We start from the raw sequence: 27,693 nt of genomic DNA, 5'->3' as shown, positions 1-27,693 counted from the left end.
ATAAATCAAATTACTAGATGTAGGTAAATATTTAGTCAGAACCGTACTTAACATGTTGTATAAACCAGGCATTCCTTAATTTTTTTAGAACAGTGACCATTAGACCATAATACCTAAACTCATATTAGACCATAATACCTAAACTCATATGTGGTTATTTGTGGTTCTCTCATAACTATAACGAATATAACACAACAATATGAAAGAGGACAAATTATTCAAGTCTTAAGTAGTCATAAAGGGAACGTTAAGTGTCCATTCTTGCATGGTGATGATTTTGAACTCCTGAATAAACACTGAAAACTTTTCAAGAATCCACATTCATTTATCTGAAAACTAATAAGCTTATTCATTTTGATTATAAACAAAGTTGCAGAAGAGATTGTTTTAATCAAAGTAAGCAATATGTTTATTTGAACTTCAATAAGGATGAAACCCCCCCCCCTCCCACATTTTGGAATTAAAAAAACAATACTGAAATAGTACTATAGCTTGAATGAATATAAAAACATCAGCAGAAAGAAAACAATTAAAATAGTAAAAAAAAATAACTTTTCAGTTTGAAACACTTGAATAGGTTGATTAAGTCCTCCCAACATAAGCTAATATCTGCTAAGTTGGCAAAACAAAAAAGTTTTACAAAATCAAAAAGTTGCTTCTGTTATGTGAACTGCATAAAACTGCCCAATTTTTTAAAAGACTGTACAGTTTTGTCTTGAAATCTACAGACCGTGCAGTACATGACAAAAGCGTTTACCCACCCTTTCTCTATGAAGCTGGAGATGGCAGAAATATTGGTTAATATTAAGATGAAGCCACTATTAAAAGTGAAACGCACACAGAAAGACTTGGTCTTGTTTTAACAAGCTATGTTTAACAGTATAATTCTACCTGTCCTTTGTCAGCTTCACTTCCCACCCACTTCCCACATCTATCTAATTTCTTGTCCATCTCTAAATTCCAATTACACTGTACATACATTTAGGAAACAGCATACCTAAAAATTCTTGCAGCATTATGGTCAATACACAGTTTTCAGAAGATACACAGAAGCCTTTTCCCCCCGAAGTTAGCTACTATTACCCAGACTTTCAAATACCAAAGCAAACTTTCCTTTGAGTGTATAACTGTCAATACTGGGTATTCATTTCAGGACAAATTACAATGAGTCACATATGGTGATGTTAGTATGCTAAAGAACACTGCTTGAGAAAAGTGTTCAATTGCCATGAAATTGGCTACCCCTAGCTTTTACAATCTCCTACCTAAAGATTGGAAAGAGATTATCATTCATGAAAATTGGATTTTTAAAAATAACTTAGGAGCTTTCTTCCTGATCTAACAATTGGTCACAGATACCAAGTATAAAGGCTGCTGCCAGTTTTGTACATGTGTCTGACCCAAACATCCTTCAAGTACATGCAAGGCTCACAAGATTCTGAAATTCAGAATTCTTTTAAGACACAGAAGAGATTGGGTTATGAGGAGAGCCCATCTGTGTAAGAACTTTATCCAGCCATTGAAGGGGACCATGCAAATGAATTTCAATCCAACATGGTGTGCTTGTGACATCTTGTCGGTGATATTCAGCTCCCCAACCCTAAGAAATAGAAAAGTCTTAAAGTTAGCAAATGTGTCCTAATACACATACTAGTATCTTGATCATAATAGCATCTTGATAATAGAAAGGTATTTATTTATTTAGCGTATGGTATCTACAGTGGTCATGCAATCATTGATACACAACACTAATAAAACATATTCAAACACAAATATAAGATTAAATAAATCCATCAGTATGTATATTAAGGTAAAACCATGAAAAAAATCACAAAAATATGGCCACACAAATGGCCATTGCAAATAGGATAGTTGCTATTATATAAAAGTATTAGGAAATACAGTGATACCTTGTCTTACAAACTTAATTGGTTCCGGGACGAGGTTCTTAAGGTGAAAAGTTTGTAAGCCGAAACAATGCTTTCCATAGGCATCAATGGAAAAGTGATTAATGCGTGCAAGCCCAAAATTCACCCCTTTTGCCAGCCAAAGCGCCCATTTTTGCTCTGCTGGCATTCCCCTGAGGCTCCTCTCCATGGGAAACCCCACCTCTGGACTTCTGTGTTTTTCCAATGCTGCAGGGAAATCCCAGCATCGCAAAAATGAGCGCTTTGCTGGCAACGGAAGTCCGGAGGTGAGGTTTCCCAGCGAAGGGAGCATCAGTGAAATCGCAGCATCGCAAAAACACCAAAGTCCTCAAAACCCCACCTCTGGACCTCTCTGTTTTTGCGATGCTGCGATTTCACTGAGGCTCCCCTCGCTGGGAAACCCCACCTCCAGACGTCTGTTGCCAGCGAAGTGCCCGTTTTTGCGCTGCTGGGATTCCCCTGCAGCATCACAACAACATGGAAGTCTGGAGGTGGGGTTTCCCATGGAGGGGAGCTTCAGGGAAATCCCAGCAGTGCAAAAACGGGTGCTTCGCTGGCAACGGAAGTCCGGAGGCGGGGCATCCCAGAGGCGGTGGTGGGTTTGTAAGGTGAAAATAGTTTGTAAGAAGAGGCAAAAAAATCTTAAACCCCGGGTTTGTATCTCGAAAAGTTTGTATGAGGAGGCGTTTGTAAGACGAGGTATCACTGTACTAATAATTAGGCATGATATTTCTTTTTTAATAAATTAAGGTGTATTGCCATATTAGGCTCTTTGTGTGTTTATCAGCAATGGACTTAAAGCATGGCTTGACAGAAAGAAACCAATTTTCCAATTAACTCAGTATGGGATTTGTAGTAAATATTCTACTTCCACTTCCCTGGAAAAAATATGCATGGACAAACAAGCAGTCCTTGACTTACAACCACAATGGTTGTTAAGTGTGAAAAATGGTCGTAAGTTACTTTTTCCACCGTAACTTTGAATGGTCACTAAATGAACTGTTACATAAGTCAAGGACTACCTGTATAAGTAGTCCATGTTTTAATTTCAATTATTTGTATGGAGTCATACACTTTACTATCAAGGAAACCAGTTAGGTACAATCAAGGTGTGGGAGCTGGATTCTATCCCCCCCAGTCACAGAGGCTTACGGAGTGACCATGGGCGCATGAAACCCATCTTTCCCAGCAAGTGATTCCTTTCTGAAGAAAAAGGAGGAAGGAATGCTATGTACACTGGCTTGAACTCCTAAAGGAAAAGCAGGATATAAACCTGACAAATAAACAAGTACCTATTTAATATCCATCTAATTGCTAGGAATTATGCATTAATTGTTAAATTATTCCTGATAGGATATTACTGCGATGGCGAACCTGTGGCACACAGAGCTATATCTGCTGGCACGCGAGATGTTGCCCTAGTTCAGCTCCAACTGATTTTTGGCTTGTGCTGAAGCTCTGGGAGGAGATTTTGGGCCTCCAGAGGACCTCTAGGGGGGCAGAGGGAGGCCGTTTTCATCTTCCCTAGTCTCCAAGGAAGCCTCTGGCAAATAGGGAGGGTGAAAAACAGGCCTTCTAAGCCCACTGGAAGTTGGGAAACAGGGGAGCAGGGGGCGTTCTGCACATGGTCGGGGCAGTGGGGGGGGGTTGTTATGAAGGCATGCGTGGGGGCATTGAATTATGGGTGTGGGCAGGCAGACACGTGCGACAGCGCATGGGCGCACACTTTCGGCACCCGAGGAAAAAAAGGTTCGCCATCGCTTGGATATTATCTTCCAAAATTAAGCTGCTAAAATATGTATCTCCGAGACCGCCTTCTGCCGCACGAATCCCAGCGACCGATTAGGTCCCACAGAGTGGGTCTTCTCCGGGTCCTGTCAACTAAACAATGTCGGTTGGCGGGCCCCAGGGGAAGAGCCTTCTCTGTGGCGGCCCCGACTCTCTGGAACCAGCTCCCCCCAGAGATTAGAACTGCCCCTACCCTCCTTGACTTTCGTAAACTCCTCAAAACCCACCTTTGTCGTCAGGCATGGGGGAACTGAGATATCTCCCCCGGGCCTATACAATTTATGTATGGTATGTTTGTATGTATGTCTGCTTAATAATGGGGTTTTTAAAAATATTTTTAAATTGTAAATTATTATATTTGTCATGAACTGTTTTTATTGTGTTGTGAGCCGCCCCGAGTCTACAGAGAGGGGCGGCATACAAATCTAATTAATAATAATAATAATAATAATAATAATAATAATAATAATAATAATATTCTACAAGAGGAGCATTATTCTCCACTCCATTCCACTTCACTGACTTTCCACTGAATGGCAAAGATCCCAACACGCAATTGGTCTGAATTTCTGATCAAGCTTCTATCTCAAAATATGGTTTAATAACTATGTAAAGCATTCCAAAGATGTACTGGAATAAAAAAAGCATCTTTCTTCAATCAAAGCATTAAAGCAGCTGCGAGAGCTATCATGGGCTTTCCCAAAAATGCCCATGTAACACCAACACTCCGCAGTCTGCATTGGTTGCCGATCAGTTTCCGGTCACAATTCAAAGTGTTGGTTATCACCTATAAAGCCCTTCATGCCACCTGACCAGTGTATCTACGAGACCGCCTTCTACCGCACGAATCCCAGCGACCGGTTAGGTCCCACAGAGTGGCCTTCTCCGAGTCCTGTCAACAAAACAATGCCGTTTGGCGGGACCCAGGGGAAGAGCCTTCTCTGTGGCAGCCCCGGCCCTCTGGAACCAACTCCCCCCGGAGATTAGAATTGCCCCCACCCTCCTTGCCTTTCGTAAACTCCTTAAAACCCACCTCTGTCGTCAAGCGTGGGGGAACTGAGACATCTCCCCCTGCCTATGTAGTCCTAGTGCATGATATGACTGTATGTATGTTTTTTATATTGGGGTTCTTTGCTTTTAGATTTTTAAATGTATAATTGTTATCTTAGATTTTAATTATTAGATTTGTCAGTATATATTGTTTTTGTCGCTGTTGTGAGCCGCCCCGAGTCTGCGGAGAGGGGCGGCATACAAATCTAATAAATAATAATAATAATAATAATAATAATAATAATAATAATAATAATAAAGCCACTGTATCTTTTAGCTTTATCTCCTACGTCTGCTTGGAGGACTGTTTTTGACTGCTGTCAGGACACTTCAGCTGCCACAACTAGCAATGCTTCCTTTCTCAAACACGTTTAGGGCAGATCCAAATCACAGTTCAGTCTTCAGAAACTCTCTGTATACATGCACACGTATGAGAGAAATTCATCTGAGCTCTTAAGATTTTAGGCAAATTCATGCCTTTTGAAATTTAGTGTTTGGGGATCAGGAAGTAAAGTGCTAGCAACTTGAATTCTTTATGTTTCTCTGGCTCAAAAAGTCACTCATTCACGCAGACAGATGGGAAACCTTGCTTACCTTTACAAAACTCATGCGAATAGTGCACATCTTAGTGAGTTCATATACTGTTTCGAAGCCATGGTTCACTGACTGAGCTAAAAGTTGAGCAAATTCTTGATTGTTGAAAATTTTTAAGCTGCAGCCACTCGGAATCTTGCAGACGGTAGTTGGATGAAAGCCGTGGTGGTAATTGCAATTTCGGCTTTGCACAAATATACTACTGTCACTGAGGCATTCTGCGTAGACCTCTCCGCCAACGTAATACAGATGAACTCCTATAAAAGAGACAAAAGATAGTTAGAATTTCTCTGAAATTTTGAAACTTCTACTTCTGACACAAAATATAAATGAGGAATTGCATTTACTTCAATCAACTTAGCAGCTGTATAGAGAAAGTAATCATCTGCATATACTCTTAAACCTAAATATTTCCCCAATTATGAACTATAGGAATACTTCTAGTTACTAGTTTTGGCAGCCTAAAACTTTCAAAAGACAAGAATTCATGAATTCATATTAATTAATATATCTCATCTGCTTGCTATTAATCAAAACTACAACTTCTTTATGATGCCTAAATGGGATAATTGTCTTAGACACATGTGGAAAAAAGCCTTTCTCTTGTACCAATGGGTGGTAGCGAACAAAGGTATCTTACTTGTATATACTCCTGACTTTTTAGAAGTATTTTGAGCACAACTGTGTGCTAATATTTCCCTTTTCAACAAATGCCTTTGCCATTCATCAAAATTAGAAAATTATTTATCCATAGGCTTCATCCCAAGTCTTCATCATTAAAAGATTCTAATCCAAACTGCTACTATCCATTTTAGTTCTTAAAAGAAAGGATGCAGCATGCTACTAAAGTTATATAATTTTGCCAATTCAAATATAACTTGTTTGCCTTTTTTAAAATAAAAAATAAAAAATTCTAATTTGCAATTGTGGATTGGAAAGATGTACGTCCAACCACTTCTCCCTTATTCTTCAACTATTTTTCACAAAAATACACCAATATGTCTGTATTCAGGAGGCTTAATAGATATTTCAGCCTCCAATAATAGGGACCTACTATTAAATCCAGTACTTCAGCCACTGGTCAGATTCTTTTCAAATGGATTATTTCTAGAAAATGTTGTAGCAACTTTCCTTAATCTGCATTAAACTATATTTCTCACTATCTCTGTGCACCATGATCAGTTTTCTCCTGGAGATACATCCATCACATTGGGAGAAAGGTATACAGTGTTCCCTCGATTTTCGCGGGTTCGAACTTCGCGAATAGCCTATACCACGGTTTTTCAAAAAATATTAATTAAAAAATACTTCGCGGGTTTTTTCCCTATACCACGGTTTTTCCCACTCGATGAGGTCATATGTCATTGCCAAACTAATAATTTTTTGCAAATAAATAACAAAAAAAGTAATTATTGTTAATAAATAATTATGTTTATAAATATCAGGGTCACTAAGTGCCTTATTCAATGGTGAGTACCAGTAATAATGGTGAGTAAATGGTTGTTAAGGGAATGGGAAATGGTAATTTAGGGGTTTAAAGTGTTAAGGGAAGGCTTGTGATACTGTCCATAGCCAAAAATGGTGTATTTCCTTCCGCATCTCTACTTCACGGAAATTCGACTTTCGCGGGCGGTCTTGGAACGCATCCCCCGCGGAAATCGAGGGAACAGTGTAATACAATTCTTACAGGTTTCCAGCATTTTGCAATGATAAGCATATGAATAAAGTTGAATACATTATTTTGCAATGAAGCCTTAAAGCTGTTACATGTAGCTTGCATCCCCAATGTACTGACATGATCAGAACCAACAATACCTTTCCCAATATGCCGCCTAGTATTTTCAATAGTAGAATTCCGGTTAACATTTGACAAGAGCCCCAGGCAAAATCTGTTCTTATTATTGGAGGGATCAGTGAAGCCATCCACCAACAAACTTGTGGAAGAGGCATGAAATGCTTCTCCAACACGATTATTGAGTTCATAATAGACAATAGAGCACCAGTGTTTTGGCTCTTCATAAGCAACTGCCTGAACATCTGCAACAGAAGGAAAACAGAAATCAGCAATGCTAGAATTAATGAGTTCCTGAGCTTTAAAGTTTAATTTATTTATATTCTTTGTGTAGACTTTGGCTTAAGATCATGGGGGGAAAATCTGGTGGTGTAGCGCCTAATTAGACATTCTCCCACAGTGTCCTATTATATGATATATTTAAACCATATTAGTAATTCAATCAAAGCATTCTAAGCTTTGAGAAATGGAAAGGAGGTGGAGCGGATATTTGAGCAAGCTGTATGAAGTTTTCTTTGAAAAAAGAACAGTTCTAAGCAGCTTTGCATGTTGGCTTACAAAAATAAAGGATGCATAGTTCTTAAAGATAACAAACACATTATGATGTAAATTCTTATGACAGTAAGTTCTCTTCCTATGAATTTATTTACCAAATTTAATCTACTATAAAAAAGTGAACACATAATTATGTCTCAATTATTACAGTGCCTGAGGTTTGCTTTAACCATGGTTTATTGAATAACCTTTATTTATTTATTTTTATTTATTTTATTACTTAGATTTGTATGCCGCCCCTCTCCGAAGACTTTAATGACTGTTCATAACAATACAGTTAGGTATAAACTTTGTTTTATTTATTTATTTATTTATTAGATTTGTATGCCGCCCCTCTCCGTAGACTCAGGGCGGCTCACAACATACAATAAAACAATTCACAACAAATCTAATAAATTTTAATTTTTTTTAAAAAAAAACCTTATTAAACCAGACATACTACCATACATAAATTGTATAGGCCCGGGGGAGGGGGGAATGCCTCAATTTCCCTATGCCTGACGGCAGAGGTGAGTTTTAAGGAGTTTATGGAAGGCAAGGAGGGTGGGGGCAGTTCTAATCTCCAGGGGGAGCTGGTTCCAGAGAATCGGGGCCGCCACAGAGAAGGCGCTTCCCCTGGGACCTGCCAGACGACATTGTTTAGTCGATAGGACCTGGAGAAGGCCAACTCTGTGGGACCTAATCGGTCGCTGGGATCCGTAAACCCCAAGAGCTGAATGTCTACAGAACCCAAACCTGTGGAGTCTTTGGTGCTCTTGAATTTGTTTGTTTGCTTGTAGATGTTTCATTATCGAACTAAGGCAAGCTGCTATATATAAACCAGGCATACTCCTCACTCATTTACATTGATGTAACATGGTCATATAATGAAATGTCTGAAGCAAACAACCAAGCTTAGGGAGCATCAAGGATTCCTTAGTTCATCCCTGAGCTACTGTACATATATTCTTTTTTTTTTTTTGAGACTCCCAAATCCAAACCATGTTATGGTCTATTGAAATATATAAACCTTGTAAATTATTTTAAACAAAATATAATGGAGTTGTATTTTCGGAATGTTTAAGAAATGCATTTATTAATCTTTTCTTGTTTTTCAGATTTCAACTAAGGAAGATTTCCAGTCCACAATAACCGTTCCTTCCTCTCAGTAACCAGAACTGCCTCCAGCCAGAAGAGAAAAAAAACCCTGCTTCCTTGTTCAAGAAAGGAATAAATTGACATAACTATATTAATGCAACTACAGGATCTCCTGCTACAAATACTCAAACATCTTAACAAAAAAGTAATGAGACTGAAAGATATACAAGGTCAATTTGGAGGGGGCCACTCATATGAGACGAGTGAATCTACTCATTCTGCATTACAATGTTCAGGTTGTGTTCATGCAGCCAATTTGTTTTTGATGAGTTTTTAATTTACAATCTCATTAAAGTGTTAAGAGGGAAAGTACTGCTTTGTTATGAATAGCAACAATAACCTCTTCCTGACCCACTGAGCTACAAATTTAAGAAAGATGTTTTTGCTTTTTCTGGCTAAAGAAACTGATTGCTTCCAGGAACTCTTGCCTTCCTTTTTGATAGTTATCTTGACCCAGAGTAATTCAAATGTATATGACTGATACTGTTTGTTTACACAATGTTATTTTTATCCAAGCAGCTTGAGGCAAGATACATGGGCTTCCTTGCATTTTATTCTCACACCCATCCTATCAGGTAGACTCAGAATAAAAACATGGGAGTTGTTCACCATTACTCAACGACATTCATGAGCAATCTAGGGTTTGCACCTTCTCCCCCGTATTTATTTGACACATCACAACTGCTTCCACAATATGTAAACGCAGACATTTTTTTGTATAGATAAGAATTTAACCAATATGTGATTCAACATATAGAACCGCCTGCTACCTCACGAATCCCAGCGACCGATAAGGTCCCACAGAGTTGGCCTTCTCCGGGTCCCGTCGACTAAACAACGGCGTTTGGCGGGCCCCAGGGGAAGAGCCTTCTCTGTGGCGGCCCCGGCCGTCTGGAACCAACTCCCCCTGGAGATTAGAACTGCCTCCACCTTCCCTGTCTTTCGTAAACTACTCAAGACTCATTTATACCGCCAGGCATGGGGGAGTTGAGATAGCTCTTCCCCCTAGGCCATTACAAGTTATGCATGGTATGTTTGTGTGTATGTTTGTTTTTATAATAGGGGTTTTTAGTTGTTTTTATTATTGGATTGTACATGTTGTGTTTATTATTGTTGTTAGCCGCCCCGGCCCCCGAGTCTGCGGAGAGGGGCGGCATACAAATCCAATAAATTATTATTAATTATTATTATTATTATTATTAATTCCCAATATGGTTCTCACAAATGAAATTGATCAGCTGGGTCCAAACACTATAAGGTTCATTTAAAAATGGTTTATTGAAATAACAGATGGCTGGGGTGGCACAACAAGTTAAGGATAGGCCAAGTGCTGATGCAAACAATTCACGGCATTTTTAATCCTTTCAAGTCACTGTTAGGCAATCTTTAATTATTAGTAACTCAGTGCACTTTTCACAGCGAGATGCCAGTAACTATTATGGCTGCACAGCTTTGCCCTAGTTCTCAAACTCAGGAAGAAATCCTGCCAGCTGGCCATTCCTGATGAGTGAAATCATCTCTCTCTCTCTCTCTACCTCTCTCTCTCTCACACACACACAGAGGCAAATTTCATAGGAACTTCCTCACATTTGCCTTAAGTCATGCAGAGCAGGTGCGTTTTGCCTCTCCATTCCCAGCATGAGCCAACAATAGGAATTACCCAACTTCATTGACAGGATGCAGCTTGTTAAGTGAAATCTCTTAAGACTAACAAATCTTCACAAGGAACAGGCCTCCAAATGTCTGTAGCCAGAGAGCACCGGGGTTTGCGTTTATTGCTTGTGCCCTTCATAAACATGAACTGCAGCAGACCTTTCGGAAAGGCTATTAAACAAAGGATGTAGCCATGCACATCAGGTAGAGGTATGGGGCAGAGATAAAGAGCTCGCTGAATTAGCGGAAACAGGTGTGGAATAAATAGTACGAACGGAAAGAAGAGTCTGTTTCCCCTTCCATAAAATGAAGAGAAGGTATTGTATTTTAATTGCTAGTACTACTAGTAGGAATCAGGTTGACAACTTTACTCTTTCTGCCTTCTTAAGTGCAGTCTGCTTCGTCTCATTTGCTCCCCGCCAAACAATATAATCCAAGTTCCAAAAAGTGCTTTTTCAAGAAGCGACTGGACTTTCAGGGTTTTAAAAAAAAGAGCTTCAGCTCCGACTGGACGGTGGGGAATATAATCCAAGATTAACACATACAAAGACACCGAAGCTTATTCTGATGCCAATTCTAGCAAATTGTCTCAGGGCCAGACTGTTTACGGGGCTGCCTCCTGCTGCACACCTCCCAGACACCAGTAAGAGCACACAGAGTTGGCCTCCTCCAGGTCCTGTCGACTAAGCAATGCAGGTTGGCGGGCGGCAGGGGAGGGCCTTCTCTGTTGCCATCCTTGCTCTATGGCAGGGGTCCCCAAACCTTTTACACAGGGGGCCAGTTCACTGTCCCTCAGACTTTTGGAGGGCCGGACTATAAAAAAATATATGAACAAATCCCTATGCACACTGCACATACTTTATTTTAAAGTAAAAAACAAAATGGGAATGTACTATTTAGAGGGGGGGAAGAAGTCTGAATTCTTATATGTTTATGTTTTGTTTTTAATTTTCTTTTGTTAACATCTGATTGGCTATACAAGGTTTTCTTGGTTTATAGAAAAATGTATAAAAATGTTTATAGAAAAATATATAAAGAAAGAAGGAAGCACTTTGGCATAATGGTTAATAAGTTAGAAATATAATTGGTGTACTTTTTGAAGGAACATTAAGGAGGGAATTTAATTAAAAGAAAAGTATGTACCTGGATGACAACATTAGAAAAAAAACTTTTGCAACTTTTTTGATGATTGATATTAGTTACTGACAATATACCGCATTTTATTCAGGGAAAATTAGATGGTGCATTGTATTGTTTGAATGTATGTTGAGAGGAAAATTTAAGCAGTAGAGTGGACGGGAGATTCGGGAGCTTATTATATAGATTGGTAAAATCTTGTACGTTGCCGCGGGCCGGATAAATAGCCTCAGCGGGCCGCATCCATCCCACGGGCCGTAGTTTGGGGACCGCTGCTCTATGGAATCAACTACACTCCCCCTCCGACATCTGTACTGCCCCCACCCTACTGGTCTTCCACAAGGCCGCGAAGACCTGGCTTTGCCAGAAGGCCTGGGGAGTCATGAATTGACATCTATTATGGCCAATCGTGTGAATGGTATGCATGTATGTTGATTGGTTTGTTAAACTGTGGGTTTTAATTGAGGTGTAGAGTTTTTAATAGTTTTATAGTTAAGTTTTAGATTTTTATATTTGACTTCTTCCATTGTATTGTGTTTGTATTTTTATGTCATTGTAAGCCACCCTAAGTCCTTTGGGATTGGGCAGCATAGAAGTCAAATTAAATGAATGAATGAATGTATAACATTCACCTGAAATGGGTGTAATTGGGATCTAGCTGGCATCCAACTCAATACAACATAGTCCTGGTGGCAGATGTACTGCTAGTCCCTAGATTAATGCTTGGCTTAATCTTTAAGGACTACTAGGGGTTGTCCTTAAGGATACGAATAAGCTGTCCATTATTGAAAAAAAGTGGGTGGCATTCTCTTCCTCAAGCTGCACAATATTTCCAGATCTGCTGAAGCCAAATGTTTTTAAGCTATAGCCCGTTTTCAGCCATTTTCATTGGTTCCTAAAAACTGCACTGCTTCAGTGCTTTCATCTGCTGGAAGAAGGACAATGCTATCTACCATTTTTATCTTTGTATACATTTCATTTTAAAAACAAATTTGTGTACATTCTGACTTAAATACAAATTAGGGAGTGGAACTACGTATTAACCCATGGACTAACTGTAATTTGTTCATATTCTTAAGTTCAAAGTTGATTCAATTAAATGCCAAAGGGTATGTACACTTGTCTCTTTCCCTTACATAACTAATTTTTGCAACTCATAACCCTTAAAAATTCAATGATCAAATCTCTCAGCTTACATGGATAGAAGGAATGAAAATATTTTAGGGTTGAGATATAGTACATTTATAAAAATTTTTTAAAAATATGCAGAAAAACATAATTAAAGCAAAACACTGGTAAATTTGCCTTTCTCAGGTACAAGGTCTACCTAAAATAAACAAATTAATAAAATTACCAAGTGTTTGCATTGGTGTATTGAAAACCTGCTTTAAAGCAAAGTAACATGAAGAAATTGTTGCTCGCTCTTATCTTTCAAATGCTTTTCAGTTTCTTACTAGGCTTAGTAGCAGCCAAGTTATCCAGGTGGTCACATATCTGGTCACAACATCTAGATAGGTCATTGATTGAAGTTTCTCCAAGTAAAGCAAAATGTATGAACCTATACTGAATGCTAGTGCTCAGTTAAATGCAATTCTGTCTGCTATACCATTTTGCACAAGTTTTAAGATACGAATCTGAGCACATCTACTGTTGTTTTTAAGTGCAACACCTATAGTTGATATATGTTATTGTTATCATGTCTCTTTAGTAGGAAGATAAGACAATTAATGCAATGAAAATATAAAACAGGAAATGAAAGTGCCATACAGAGACATTTTTCATAACTGAAATATGAAGTATCACCTCCTCTGTTTACTTCTAAAGGAATTGAAGGTGCCATCATATTGGTGTCCATTGGTTGTGAACCATCCTGGGTCATCTGATCTTCTGGAGGTAGGTAAGCAGGAGGGGGAGTATCAGCTGAGGTCAAACAAAATACCATTATTTCATCTTTGTACTTATCTATTTTACGGATACTGTTAAACTGAGCCAAACTACAATGTACTTATAATAATAAGAGAAAACCATCCATTTTTTCTCATCTCTATTAACAAGGCTAACATAGAAGTTATTATGCTTTGATTAATTATACCTAAGTTTACTTTTCATTGAGGGAATTAGGCTTTGGAAAGTTCTGAAGCAAATAGTTCAAATTCCTATACAGTAGAACCCCGACTTACGAGACTAATTGGTTCCGGAAGGAGGCTCGTAAGTCGGAACGCTCGTATGACGAAACATTGTTTCCCATAGGAAACAATGTAAAGTTAATTAATCCGTGCAACAACAAAAAAAACCGCTGCCGCCGAACGCGGAAGTTAGCGTTCGGCTTCAGGAGACAGCTGCGAAGCGGCGCGGGTGTTTTAAAACGTCGCAGCCAGCCTGGGGGGGCTCGGGGGCTTGCCCCCGAGCCCCCCAGGCCGGCTGCGACGTTTTAAAACACGCCCGCCGCTTCGCAGCTGTCTCCTGAAGCCGAACGCGGAAGTTAGCATTCGGCTTCAGGAGACAGCTCCTTGGCGCTCGTATCCCGAATGTGAGCTTGGGAGGCGAACAAAAATGTCGCTCCCCTCCCAGCTCTTATCTCGAGTAGCTCGTAAGTAGAGCTGCTCGTATGTCGAGGTTCCACTGTATATGAAAAAGAAGTGCTGATCTGCATACAAGTAATCTTTTCCAATATATTTATCAGCAGTCAAGTACATCCTAATGCACAACCAATTTAAAGCACAACTTACTGGTGGCATAAAAATATAATAATCAATGGCAAAGAACATCAATGTAAGGATTACTTCTAATATATTAGTAGTTGCAGCCACAGGTTATTATGTCTACATTATTTTTATGCTAACATTGCCCTGATGTTTATTTCTAAATTTCTTGTAAATCAAACCTATGCTATTGTCAACTAAATTTAGCTTCAGGTTTCAACACCCAAAATGTGTGTGTGTGTGTGGGGGGGGGGGTATAGGAACCAAGCATTTACATAAAATTCTATTCTATTCTATTCTATTTAGTGGAAGAATTTGGAGGTTGCCATTCTCCCATCTTAAGAAATGGACAGATATCTATTCCCAGGAGATTCTTGTTTACCTAATTTTTCTATAAAGGACACCCTTTGCTATTAAGGGGGCTAAATAAAATTACATCTCTTTTTCTGAAATATAATGCTATAGTGCATATATCATAGCATAATTTAGTGATTATTGCCTTCTTCTAGCTGCTTAAATCCAGTTTCTGGAAATCCCATGGCTAAATCCCAGTATAGTACGTGCAGTTAAGTGGATTTTTTCATAAATTTAACTCGAAATGCAATTCTATTTAAAAAATTCTAACTTGAGTAGGTATTTAAAGCTTACTGCAAAGGGGTATGTTATATATATATATATTATTCCCCCAAAATAAGCTTTATTAATTTTATTGAAGATTTACCTTCTAACAGCTGGTGGGCCTAGAATACATTAATGTCTCGTGATCTTGGGGCACTTATTCTCAATTTTAATTAATTACAAATAGCTTAGTGGTATATAGTAACTGCCAACATAACACTTCATTCTATAACCTGATTTACATAAGATATGTGTGTGTGTGTAACATATTTTTGCTGACAACTATACACACACAAACACAAACACACTTGTATATACTCGAGTATATACAACCCAATTATAAGCCAGGGCACCTATTTTTGCCATAAAAACTGGGAAAACTTATTGACTCGAGTATAAGTCTAGGATGGAAAATGCAGTGGCTACTGGTAACTTGTAAAAATGGAAACTAATAAAATTACATTGAGGCATCAGTAGATTAGATAGATAGATAGATAGATAGATAGATAGATAGATAGATAGATAGATAGATAGATAGAATTGTTATATAACATCAAACACTGAACCCAAAAAAATCATCTCTAGGAAGAGGCATCTAAGAGAGGCAGAAAGGCTCCTCGTGCCAAGTGAGGCAGGCGAGCGGCGGCTCCCCAAGAGCGCACAAACTTTCAGCGGAGCTTCTTCTTTCCTCACAGCGAAGCAACCGGACGCTGTAGTGCAGAAGCTGTCTGGGCGAAGCAGCCACTTCAGGGAAGCGGCGGGTAAGGCGGGCGGCAGCTTCTGATTTGAGTGCCTGCCTCTTTTATGCTCGAATCCCAGAATGGCTCGGTGGAGGTGTGTGCATGGGGAGGGGGGGTAGAGCTCGGTGGGGGGGAATGCCAAGCAGCAGAATCGGCAACAGCAGCCGGGCTTCTCCATCTCTCTCCCCCTTTGCCCGGTCCGCAGGCAGGGATTTCGGAGGCTTGCTTTTTGGCTGGACACGATGGGAAAAAGGGGGTCTGTCTGTCTATCATCTACAGCGAAGGGGACTCCCTCTCCCGTTTCACTCCCTCTTCCTGCACTTCCTCTGGCGCGGGGAGGAAAAAAAGGTCCCTTCAGTGAGAAATAATTTGCGCGCTCGCAAAATGCCAGAGGGGAGTGTCTGAAGAGTCCCTGCTGGCGCTCAGACCATCGCAGTGCCCAAGCGCCATCAGTGACTTGAGTATAAGTCGACGTTGCATTTTTCAGCACATTTTTGGTGCTGAAAAATTCAACTTATACTCAAGTATATACGGTATATGTTTTCGTATATTTTTCACGGGTATATGTATATATATACATATATATGTATGTTCTGAACTCAGAACAATCTACATACACACACACACACACACACACATATACAGACATACGTACATACATACATACATACATACATACATACATACATAGTTATTTTGTAGACTCAACGAAGTCTAGATAGTATTAAGGAAACCTGAGTTAAGAAAGAAAAAAATAAACAAGCCTGTCTTGACCTGAGCAAAGCAAGGCCAAAACTATCCTACTAGTAGGAACATCCAAACCTTTTCTACTTACATTTCTAGAATGTGAGAGATATATTCACTTCAGAATATATTGCAAAAAACCCAATGCAGGTATTAAAAAACACATTTTATCAAAAGTTCCTGGAATATTTTATTGGTTTAACAAATGCACTAAAACTACTGAAACATAATCCTTTGTATTTCCACTCTATGCCTCCGTCTGTTTGATGTGCCAAGACCATTGTCAATGCTAAGAAGCCGCTGCTGAGACGTCTCAGAGGAAGCTTACCTGGCATCTGAAAAGGGCTTCCTGGGTCAGAGCTGGCAGGTGAATGAGGGTAGGTACCACTGCTGCTTCCAGGCGAATTTGGATAGCTACTGTTTGGTGAATGGGGAAACGGGTGACTGTTCGGCTGCTGGAAGGAGTCTGGAAAAGTAGCATTATGCGGCATATGGGGCTCGTTTTGTCCCAAGTTGCGAAATTGTGCCAGGAGACTGTGCTGAGGGTTGTATTCACTGTGTCTAGGAACAAGCACAGGAGGAAGAACTGAAAAGGAAAGAGAAAGGGGAGGGTTGAAAACAAGTACACTCTATAGCTGTACAATCATAATTTCACTTGCAGTTAATGGAGAAGCCTTATTTTAGGAACAAGCAGGACTAAGCAAAAATATTTCCTTGTGTTTAGTTACCACATAACTTAAATTTTTGCTGGATGCAGCAACTGCCAGGGTCCCAAAGCTAGAAGTTTATTTTTCACGGCAACTGGGAGAAAGATGGTTAGGTTTGCACAGAGAGTACTGAGGCTGCGCTGATTCACAACTGAGAAGAATAGCAAAGATAACTTACCCTCCCTGCCCTCATTTTTACCTCCCAAATCTAAAGAAACATATCAAAAGGCCAGTCTTTAATACATGCAAAGTATTGGGTATGGGCATCCATGAATTTAATTTTAGCTACTAAAAGTGCTAATTGAACCTTCTGGATTAAATCTAGCACAGTTCAGGTTTAGGCTTATTCCATTATACATGACTTATATCCTATTTTCCTTCTTTTTGAGTCAATATACATAGTGCTTTCTTCTCCAATTTTTTATCTGCAAAAACCCACCTGGGTAGATTGGGCTGAGACAAAAGAATTTATTCCAAGTCACCAAGGAAGACTGATGACAGCATGTGTATTTCCTGAGACCTAGCAATACTGCATCATAGTGAACAGTCAAATATTCCCAGTTATCTAACATTTAAGCCAGGGGTCCCCAAACCTGCAACTTTAAGACTTGTGGACTTCAACTCCCAGAATTCTCTAGCCAGCATCTTAAAGTTGACAAGTGTGAAGATCTCTGATTTAAGCAAAGGCATGCAAGACATTTCGAGTCATGTCATTTTTATCAAGTTTCTATAAAAGCTGGATGAGTATCAGCCACGTGCTTCATGCTACAAAAACTAGATGAAAATCTGCAGCCACTTTTGGTTTTCTAATGAGGTTTTCCAGGAGCAAAAGACACTGGATTCTCCATATAAACTACAAAGGGCAGAAAGAAGGGAAAGCATCACTCCTAGCATACATTTCCCATAATATCTCATGCACTTAATGGCGTCAATTTAGGCCTGATTATTATGCTGGGAAGCATCATGTTTTCCCCTTCATAAAAAAAAACTAAATTGCAAAGATCTGGGTAAGACTACTTAAAACCTTAAAACAAGGTATGCAGTCAGAAGAATTACCGTATTTTTCAGAATGTAGCTTTTTAAAAGCTTTTTTCCTCAGCCCTAACAAGGTGCTAACAATCTTCCTGGCTTGCAGGATTTTTTCATTGCTACTCATTCTGAAGATTTTTTTCAGCCCTAACCAGGGGATAAAATAATGTGCTGAAGCTGACCACATTAAGGACGCTAGCCAGATGAATACCTGATAGGTAGATTTCCCCCGCCCCCTATTTTCCTCCCCCTAAACTAAGGTGCGTCTTATAGTTTGGTACATCTTAAAAATATAGTAATAAATGGGAAGAGTGGTTCAGGCCCTGAAATGGGCATAGTGTTTAATATGGCCAGGCCTAAGAGATTGATATGGGTGCCATTATGGCATCTTCGAAAAAAAGTTTCTATATATGCATGCTCTAATGCAGTGATTTTCAACGTTTTTTGAGCTGTGGCACATTTTTTACATTTACAAAACCCTGGGGCTCATTGAGCGGGGCGGGGGGGGGCTAAAAAAAGTTTGGACAAAAAAATTATCTCTCTCTCTTCCTCCCTTTCGCTCTATTTCTCCCTCCCTCTTTCTCTCCCTTCCTTCCTCTTTATTTTTCTCTCTCCATCCCTCTTTTTTCTCTTCCTTCCTTCCTCTCTTTTTGCTCTCTTTCTCTCTCCCTCCTTACCTCCCTCTGTCTTTCTCTCTCTCTCTTGATTTCTTTCTCTCTTGCTCTCTCTCTCTTGCTTTCTCTCTCTCTTGCTTTCTTTCTCTTGTTCTCTTTCTTTCTCTCTTGCTTTCTTTCTCTCTCTCTTGTTCTCTCGCTTGCTCGCTCACTCTTTCTCTCTTTTGCTTTCTCTCTCTCTCTCTTGCTTTCTTTCTCTTTCTTTCTCTCTCTCTTGCTTTCTTTCTCTCTCTGAGCTTTGCGGCACACCTGACCATGTCTCACGGCACACTGGTTGAAAAACACTGCTCTAATGAACCATTTCATAAGCTAGGCTAATATATTTTCTCTGAATTTCGCTGAACATTACGAGTGACCCCAACCACGTGTGAATCTAACCATTTGTTAAACCATTGCTTATGGTTTAATCAGAATCTTCACTCTAAAAAATGAAGGGCTAAAAATGCACATAGCAGGGGAGAATGCTGATTTTCAGAAATTGCTGCCAGCCCAGGGGAAGAGATATAATTGAAGAGACAGCATGAGACTTCTGCTGTATTCAGCCAAGCACACCTGTTGCCACAAAGCAAACAAGAGGCCCACATCTGCTCTTTGGAGAGGCTGTGAGCCCCTGGAGGGTAAAGCTGTAGAGGTGTTAACTCTTGCCTAGTCTAAAGAAAATGCTCTAGTGCACTCTATAGAGCACTTTGTATTCTGGACTTAAGCAATCTTCTGGAGCTCTGTATTTTCCAAATATGAACTTCCAAAATCCTCAACTGGTGGGTATGCAAGCTAGGAATTTAGAAAACTGCTTCCAATGGAACTGAAGGACACTAGATTAGGGATCTAGAAACACTGTGACAACAGACACATATTAATGTCCCTGATCCTCAAATCACATTTCAACAATCTGAGACAAAAACCAGATCTAATATATGGGCCACCTATGCTGTTTTACCTAGTATGATATGCAAAAACCACACATTATTATTTAGTGTTATGTGTGAACCAGATTATATTTTGTTTAAGAAATCATAGATTTTAAAAAAACTTTATGATTTTGTTTCATGTATAATACAGGCTTTCAAATAATATCAGTTAATATTACTGGATGCATACAAAGATCTCTCTGACATTACAAAATTACAAACACAAGATGAGCATTGTACAAAAATCTTGCACAATGCCCATCTTGCCAACTTCAATTAAAATGACAAATACACTTATGACACAAATGTATAAATACATAAATACAGTATACAGTGTTCCCTCGATTTCCGCGGGGGATGCGTTTCGAGACCACCCGCGAAAATTGAATTTCCGCGAAGTAGAGATGCGGAAGTAAATACACCATTTTTGGCTATGGACAGTATCACCAGCCTTCCCTTAACACTTTAAACCCCTAAATTACCATCTCCCATTCCCTTAACAACCATTATTACTGGTACTCACCATTGAATAAGGCACTTAGTGATCCTGATATTTATAAACATAATTATTTATTAACAATAATTTTTTTTGTTATTTATTTTTCAAAAATTATTAGTTTGGTGATGAAGTATGACATCATCGGATGGGAAAAACCGTGGTATAGGAAAAAAACCCACAAAGTATTTTTTAATTAATATTTTTAAAAAAACTGTGGTATAGGCTATTCGCAAAGTTTGAACCCGTGAAAATCGAGGGAACACTGTATACGCATGAGTGCATCAGGGTGAAATTCAACCACCTTGGCCCAGCTCAGGCAAGGCGGTAGGGATGATTTGAATGGGTTCACCAAACTGAACCGATTCAAATCTCCTTCCCTGCAACCAGCAAGCCTTTGCATGTTGCCGGCTGGGTTTCCCCAGCTTGAGGGGCTTTGGCAGCAAAGCCAGCGACCGGCCAGGCTTGCCCTCTCGATACTGTCAGCCATACTAATGCAGCCAGCTGAGGAGGGTCCGAGAAAGGCAGACCCAGAGAAGAAGCCAAAGCCACTGGAGCAACTGCGCCACAGCAAAAGCCACTCGATCTGCTTGAAGAGAGAAAACAGGCTGAAGAGGTAAGGCCACCGAGCGAACCTTCTCTCTGCAGGTTGCCTTCCACTGGCAGGAAAGAAAACAGGTGAGGTCCCCCAAGGATCAGAAACAGTTTCGGGAAGCTCTCGCCTCCAAGGCAAGAATGGAGGAAGAAGTTCGGCAAAAGTTCGGGTTCGGGAGGCCGGTGAGAAGCCCCGCCGCCCGGCTGTCACCTTTTAAAACAGCCGGGGGGGCTTCTCGGCGGCCTCCCGAACGCCAAACCCGGAAGTTCGGGTTTGGCGTTCGGGTTCAGGAGGACGCTGAGAAGCCCCCCGCTGTTTCAAAAAGCGACAGCCGGGCTATGAGGTTTCTCGGTGGCGGCGGGTTCGTAAGAAGAGGTTCGTAAGAAGAAAAAAGTTCGTAACAAGAGGCAAAAAATTTCTGAACCCCGGGTTCGTATCTTGGGTTGTTCGGAAGATGAGGGGTTCGTATCATGAGATACCACTGTACTTCTCTTTCACAAGGAATTTGAGTTTTTTGAGGCGGGATTTGTGCCTTCTTTTTCTCCCTCAGCCAAGCTCCCTCAGAATTTGGGACAAACGTCATGCTTGGCTTCCTGGAGGTTTGCGGAAGGGAGAAGTCCCTCCCTCCGCGTCCCACAAAGTTCAAAGAAACTTCTACCCCAGGAACCTATTTTCATGAAATAAATTTTAATCTCATCGGCTGTGTTTATGTTAAACTTCAACATGACCACGCAAATACGTCCTCCACCCCATTTTAATTTTGCTTAAAATGGTGATTAGGCAACCAATATAAATACACAGAAAGTCCACTTGTAGTCTTTAGGTAGGTTACACATTCACACATATAATCTAACATATGTCCTACAAAAATGTGCCCAAGAAGTTTCATAATATGCTAAAAGGGCTAGTTATAACTCACCCTGTTAAATTCAGTGTAAACTGAGGCTAAAATAATCACTCCCTCTCTGAAAAGCCAAGCTGTTTCACTAAATTACAAACCACATCCAAGTAAGAGAGCATAATTCATCAACATAAAATAATTAACAGATTTACAGATATCTGTAAATGGTACCAAATGACAAAGACAAAGAATTACTAAGTATTTCTTAGTCCATCTTTCCTCTTCATATTCTTTTTGTAATGGGAAGGTTTTGTATGGCAGAAAGTTTCCTCTTGGTTTTTAAGAAGATTGGAGGTCTTTTTAAATATATGCCATAGTTTGTTGAATAAGCCCCAACTGACTGACTTCATATCATATGTGAAATCATGTCAAAATCTGTACATATTATTTAGTATGATGAGCAGATTCACCCTTGGATTTATTGAAGATTAATACTGATATTATAACTGAGAAACTGGTTTTAAACATTTTAGAAAGATTAATTCAGGAATTTTAATTTTGTAATCCATCAGAAAATTAAATTAATTTACTTCAAGGGCAGAAAATTCATTCCTCTAAGGGCCAACTAGGTAAATGCAAAGAACAACAAGCAAAAGTCAACATATAGGTATTCTGGTATAATTTTCTTAATTTTGTTTCTAAATGAATTGGGATGAAAACTTATTGATAATATCAAATATGTTAGTGTTGTTTCATTCTAATTGGGCAAAGGCATAAGTTTGTAAAATGCTATCAGTTATTAATATACACAAGAAAAACAGATAACTGCTGTATTCAAATTACATATGTTGGTTACTGTGAGTAATAATAAAAGAGTGATAAATATTTTGCACTGAACTACTGAATGAAAAGTGAGATATAAGTATTAAATAAATAAAAGTGCAAGATTTGCAAAATTCCAAGTTAACAAGCACGGAGATTTTAGAATCAATCTGTTCTCAGACCTCTTTTTAAAAATGCACTATTGTCTTAAATCTGAGAAGTTGTCCTCTGATGTGGAAGGAAAGTTAATATGGCACAAATGTATTTTCAAGTAGATTTTCTGTTCTTCTATATATTCCTGGACACTTGGTTTCTTCAATATTTGATTGCACAACACGCAAACATTCAAACAATTTATGAAGAGCTTAAATTGTTGGGTTTTTCAATACCATCAAACTGCTAAAGTAATTCAGAAATAATGTCTGGATCCAATTAATATGAAACATTGCATAAAGTTTCACATATTAGTTCAATAAATAGAGTAACTTGCTCATTACTTCCATGTGCAATATAACTGTAGCACCAAAAGGATCTGTTTCAAATCATCTATGTCAGAGGTATTCAAACTTGGCAACTTTAAGACTTGTGGACTTCAACTCCCAGAATTCTCCAACCAGCTGGCTGGAGAATTCTGGGAGTTGAAGTCCACAAGTCTTAAAGTTGCCAAGTTTGGGGATCCCTGATCTATGTATTAAGATTTTTAAAGTGAAAATTTTATGAAACTTTTTCTGCTCATAACCCCCTAAGTTTGGTTTATGGAAGGAATTCTATTTCTTTTAGATAGAAATTAAATGAAACAATGTTACATAAAGAAGCAATAGTGAAGTACTATTAAAAATAGTACTTTTTAAAAGCAATCTAATGATACTGATTTAAAAATGGGTTTTGGATGCATGTAAAGATACCATGAGGTTATTTCATGCAACATAATATTAAACTTAAAAAGAAGAACCATGGGAAAAAGTAGGCTATTTTGGATGAGATAAAAAGAAAAGAAAAATTAAAGTAATCATCAGAGGATAAGTATTTATTCTTAAATTATTTTTAAGAGTAACAGCTGTCAATGTTAACAGTAAGAAAAATGGGGGGGGGACCAAACAAAGCAAAAAAATTGAATTTGCAAACCCAGGGAAATGGCTAATATATACCTATTTTTCAGAGTATAAGATGCACCTTAGTTTCTGCCTCTGCCTATCAGCATCCCATCGGTATTCATCTGGCTAGTATCCTGTCAGTGTATGAGAGAGTTGAGGGCTGTTTGTAAACTGAAACAATATTTGCTGTGTGAGCAACAAGGATGGAGTCAGCCTTCTGCCGCACGAATCCCAGTGGCCAGTTAGGTCCTACAGAGTGGGTCTTCTCCGGGTCCCGCCAACTAAACAATGCCGCTTGGCGGGACCCAGGGGAAGAGCCTTCTCTGTGGTGGCCCCGGCCCTCTGGAACCAACTCCCCCCAGAGATTAGAATTGCCCCCACCCTCCTTGCCTTTCGTAAGCTACTTAAAACCCACCTCTGCCGCCAGGCATGGGGGAATTAAGACTTTTTTTTCTCCCCCTAGGCCGTTACAACTGTATACATGGTATGTTTGTATGTATGTTTGGTTTTTATATATTAAGGGGTTTTAATTTGCTTTTAGTATTGGATTTTATTGTATATTTTCATGATTGTTGTTAGCCGCCCCGAGTTTTCGGAGAGGGGCAGCATATAAATCCAATAAAACAAAACAAACAAAAACAAACAAGGAGCCTGGGAATGGTTTGGCTATGCAGTTCTGAGTCTGTGCTGAGCTGTAAACTAGTCTGCTGCTCAAAACTGAAACTGAAACTCCTCTGCTTGTGTTTTGCCCACTGGAAAACCTGTTTTTGGTACTGTATATTTACTTCATGTGTTATATTATATAAAAAGAGAAGTTATTCAATCCTGCTGAATCAGTTAATTGTGTGTGTTTTCTGGATGTGATTGCTGCTGCAAAGGCTGAGTCTTTGCAGCAAACAGTCAGATCAGCTTAAGCACATTATTGCAGCCTGATCCAGAAGGAACAGCTGATTGGCAGGTGGATCAGCCTCCCAGAACACCCCCAATCAGCTGTCCCAGGCTGCAGGGATTGCCACAGACCATTGCTTCCTCTGTGCCTTGTGTTTTTGGATATGTTCAGTTTATAAGACGGACCCAAATTTTCACCCTCTTTTGGGAGGGGGAGGGGGAGGAGTGCATCTTATATTCCAAAAAATATGGTAAATTAAGGAAAGGGAAAGAAAATAATATTGAAACTTTCAAGAGAAAGGCATTCATTAATGGATAATGTGGCTATAAAAACACTGTATCCGTAATATTGCAACTTGTGTAAAGGACATACAGTGGTACCTCGGTTTTCGAACGCTTCCTTTCTCGTACATTTCGGATACCGAACAAAATTTTCTGCAAAAATTTGCTTCAGTATCCGAACAAAAATTCGGATACTGAACAGAAAATTTTGTTTTCTATCCGAAATGTAAGATCTGAGGGACGAGGTGAGAGGGAATGGGAGTCGGAACGCCCCTCCTGGCCGCCCTCTTAATAGCCTTCCAGTCTCTACCTTGTAACTTCTCTACGCAGCAGGAAGGGTAGGGCTGGCTACAATACCGGCAGCTTCGTGGGGGCTACTTTCCTCAGCGTTCAGTCGGTTACCTAAAAGCAGCTGCACCAATTTTTTTTCCCCTGGCGGTGGCGGCTCTGTCGGCTTCCCTTCGAGGAGCAACAGCAGCGTCAGGAATGTCACGTGAAGGGAAGCCGCCGGAGCCGCCACGGGGAAAGAAAAAGTTGGTGCAACTGCCTGGAGGTAACCAACTGAACCGCGCGACATTCCCGACGCTGCTGTATAGCACTAATGGCTAAAAGGGATAAGATTTAACTTTACAAGAAAATACAAACCATTATTATTATTGAATTATTTTAACTTATTCACAATGATTCTCGCTGAACAGACTGAAAATAATCTTGCAAGAATTTATTCATGAAGATTAATGAATTATTATTATTTTTTACCTAAAAGATAGTTAAAGACTATATCTGAATTGTGTGGGACTTTCTAGAGTATTTGGAATAGCACAAATGAAAAACAAGTGCATAAATTCTTTTTAGATGCCATAACGGTGGAAAGACTTGGCATTACCCACAATGCAGAAATTGACGGCGAAGAAGATAAGATTTGCTGGAATAATCAAATTTATTTATTTATTCGACTTCTATGCTGCCCAATCCCGAAAGAAATTAACATCTTTCACCATAGAAAAGGCATTAACTAAGTTTGTTGCTAATGGAAAACTCTGTATAGATTCTATGTGTGAAGTAGAAAAAAAAGCACCCCAATTTATAATGTATACTTTTAATAGATAGATGAAATAGATTAAAAATGAAAGTTGTGCTATGAACATAAAGTACGAAGTTAATTTACAGTTATGATTCATATAAAAGAAAGTCATAGTTCATTTTTTATATCTTCTTTCCTTTTTCTGTACTTTTGCCTTTGTTTTTTATTTTACTACTTTCTTTTCTTTATTCTAAATATTAATTTCTCTTGACTTTTCTCTTTATTTTTAAAATTGTAATAGAAATATTTAAAGAAAAGCAATGCAGGTAGGGCAACACCTAAATTTATTCATTGTACCAATAGCCTAAAAATGTTAAAAACAGAGTATTATTTGGGATTTATACATGATACTACCCATCTACTTAAAATATAGTGTATGATATATGACATGGGAAGAACATAAGTGCCTGAATAATTGAAAAATGTATTCTGCTTTGTAAACCATATAAAGTATTTTGGATAGAAAGGCCTGCTAAAAACTTTACAAAACAAAGACATTAAAATTAGAATCAACTATAATAGTGCGGAATGAACGATGATGTTCTCATTGCATCCTTTAAACTTACGTTTTTCCTATTTCTTTTATTGGAGCTTATGCTTACTTCAGATACAAAAGCCCATTTAATGTGCCGGATAGATTTGGCATAATCTTTAAGCTTCCATACTTTTGTATACATAGCACAAAAATAGTTTCATGCAGTCAATGACAGCTGGCTGTTACAGAAATGCCGGTGCAAGGCCTTTCTTTCCGACAATTGTGTGGGAGTGTTTGCCAACTGATGGCAAGCTTCCTCCATCATTTCTTCTTCCTCCTATTACCACATATGTGCAGCACTCTATCAGGAAGTAGTCTGACAAAGGATGGCCTCTCCAAGCTTTGAATTGCCCATTAAGTTTCACCGGATTCTATCTGTTTCAATTTCCAGCTGACTTACCAGACTACTGACTGCTTTCAAAGACTAACAGTCTCTCCTCTCAGTTTCAGAAATATAGTAACAACAATGCTTCAACAATTCAAGCGACTTCCTTACTGTTGTGACCTATAATACAGTTCTTTAAATCTGACGATAGAGAAAGCAGTTCCTTTGTATTATTTGCCAACTTGCCTCAAATCTTCAGACATCATGTGACTAAGTTTCGCTCATTAATTTGGTGGATATAATTTCTTATAAACCAAAAATACATCACGAACAAGAACTCGCTAAATATGTCTTATATAGCCTTTTTCTGTAAACTCAGAAAAGACTTTCTCCCAAATGAAGTGCAACAGATGTTTAAAGAACGGATGCACCCAAATCTAATTTGCTCAAGGCGCTATCTCACCTAAGCAATTTCACTTCAAACTCAGCAAAAGGTACGATGAAAATCATATATTGGTGCTTTCATGTTTCCATTTCCTTTCTCACAAGATAATTGTCATAACTATCTTACGGAAACTTTAAAAGGAAGTCAAAGGGGGTGAGGGGGGTGAGGGAGAGAGAGGGAGAGAGGGAGGGAAGGAAGGTGGGAGAAAATTGAAATGAACTGCCACTCCAAGTAACCCTGACAGGTCAAGCCACTAGAACAGTGATGGCTTGCCCTGTTGGCACCCGAAGCCATATCTGCTGGCACGCAAGCCGTTACCCTAGCTCAGCTCCAATGTGCATGTGTGTGCTGGCCAGCTGATTTTCGGCTCACCCGTAAGCTCCAGGAAGGCATTTTTGGCTTCTGGAGCGTCTCTGGGGAGGTGGGGGACGGTATTATTGCCCTCCCCCAGGCTCCAGAGAAGACTCTGGGGCCTGGGGAGGGTGATAAATGGGCCTACCATGCTCACCAGAGGTTGGGAAATGGGCTGT

At 39.3% G+C, this 27,693-nt stretch overlaps 1 protein-coding gene across 2 annotated transcripts in view; it reads right to left on the bottom strand.

Moving 5' to 3' along the window:
- Positions 1-385: 385 nt before the first annotated feature.
- Positions 386-27,693, bottom strand: part of SMAD1 (SMAD family member 1) — a 58,855-nt gene continuing 31,547 nt past the window's right edge. For both annotated transcript variants that reach the window (XM_070757769.1, XM_070757768.1), the window contains exons 3-7: positions 16,767-17,024; positions 13,438-13,554; positions 7,176-7,397; positions 5,361-5,617; positions 386-1,600 (exon numbers count right to left, since the gene is read on the bottom strand). In XM_070757769.1, the coding sequence (XP_070613870.1) occupies positions 1,457-1,600; positions 5,361-5,617; positions 7,176-7,397; positions 13,438-13,554; positions 16,767-17,024 (998 nt within the window). In that variant the 3' untranslated portion in view covers positions 386-1,456. The remainder of the gene's footprint in view (positions 1,601-5,360; positions 5,618-7,175; positions 7,398-13,437; positions 13,555-16,766; positions 17,025-27,693) is intronic.

Source organism: Erythrolamprus reginae, chromosome 7 (genome assembly GCF_031021105.1).
Source record: "Erythrolamprus reginae isolate rEryReg1 chromosome 7, rEryReg1.hap1, whole genome shotgun sequence".
NCBI lineage: Eukaryota > Metazoa > Chordata > Lepidosauria > Squamata > Dipsadidae > Erythrolamprus > Erythrolamprus reginae.
The sequence above is the reverse complement of the archived record's forward strand: the minus strand, read 5'-3'. Positions and strand labels throughout refer to the sequence as shown.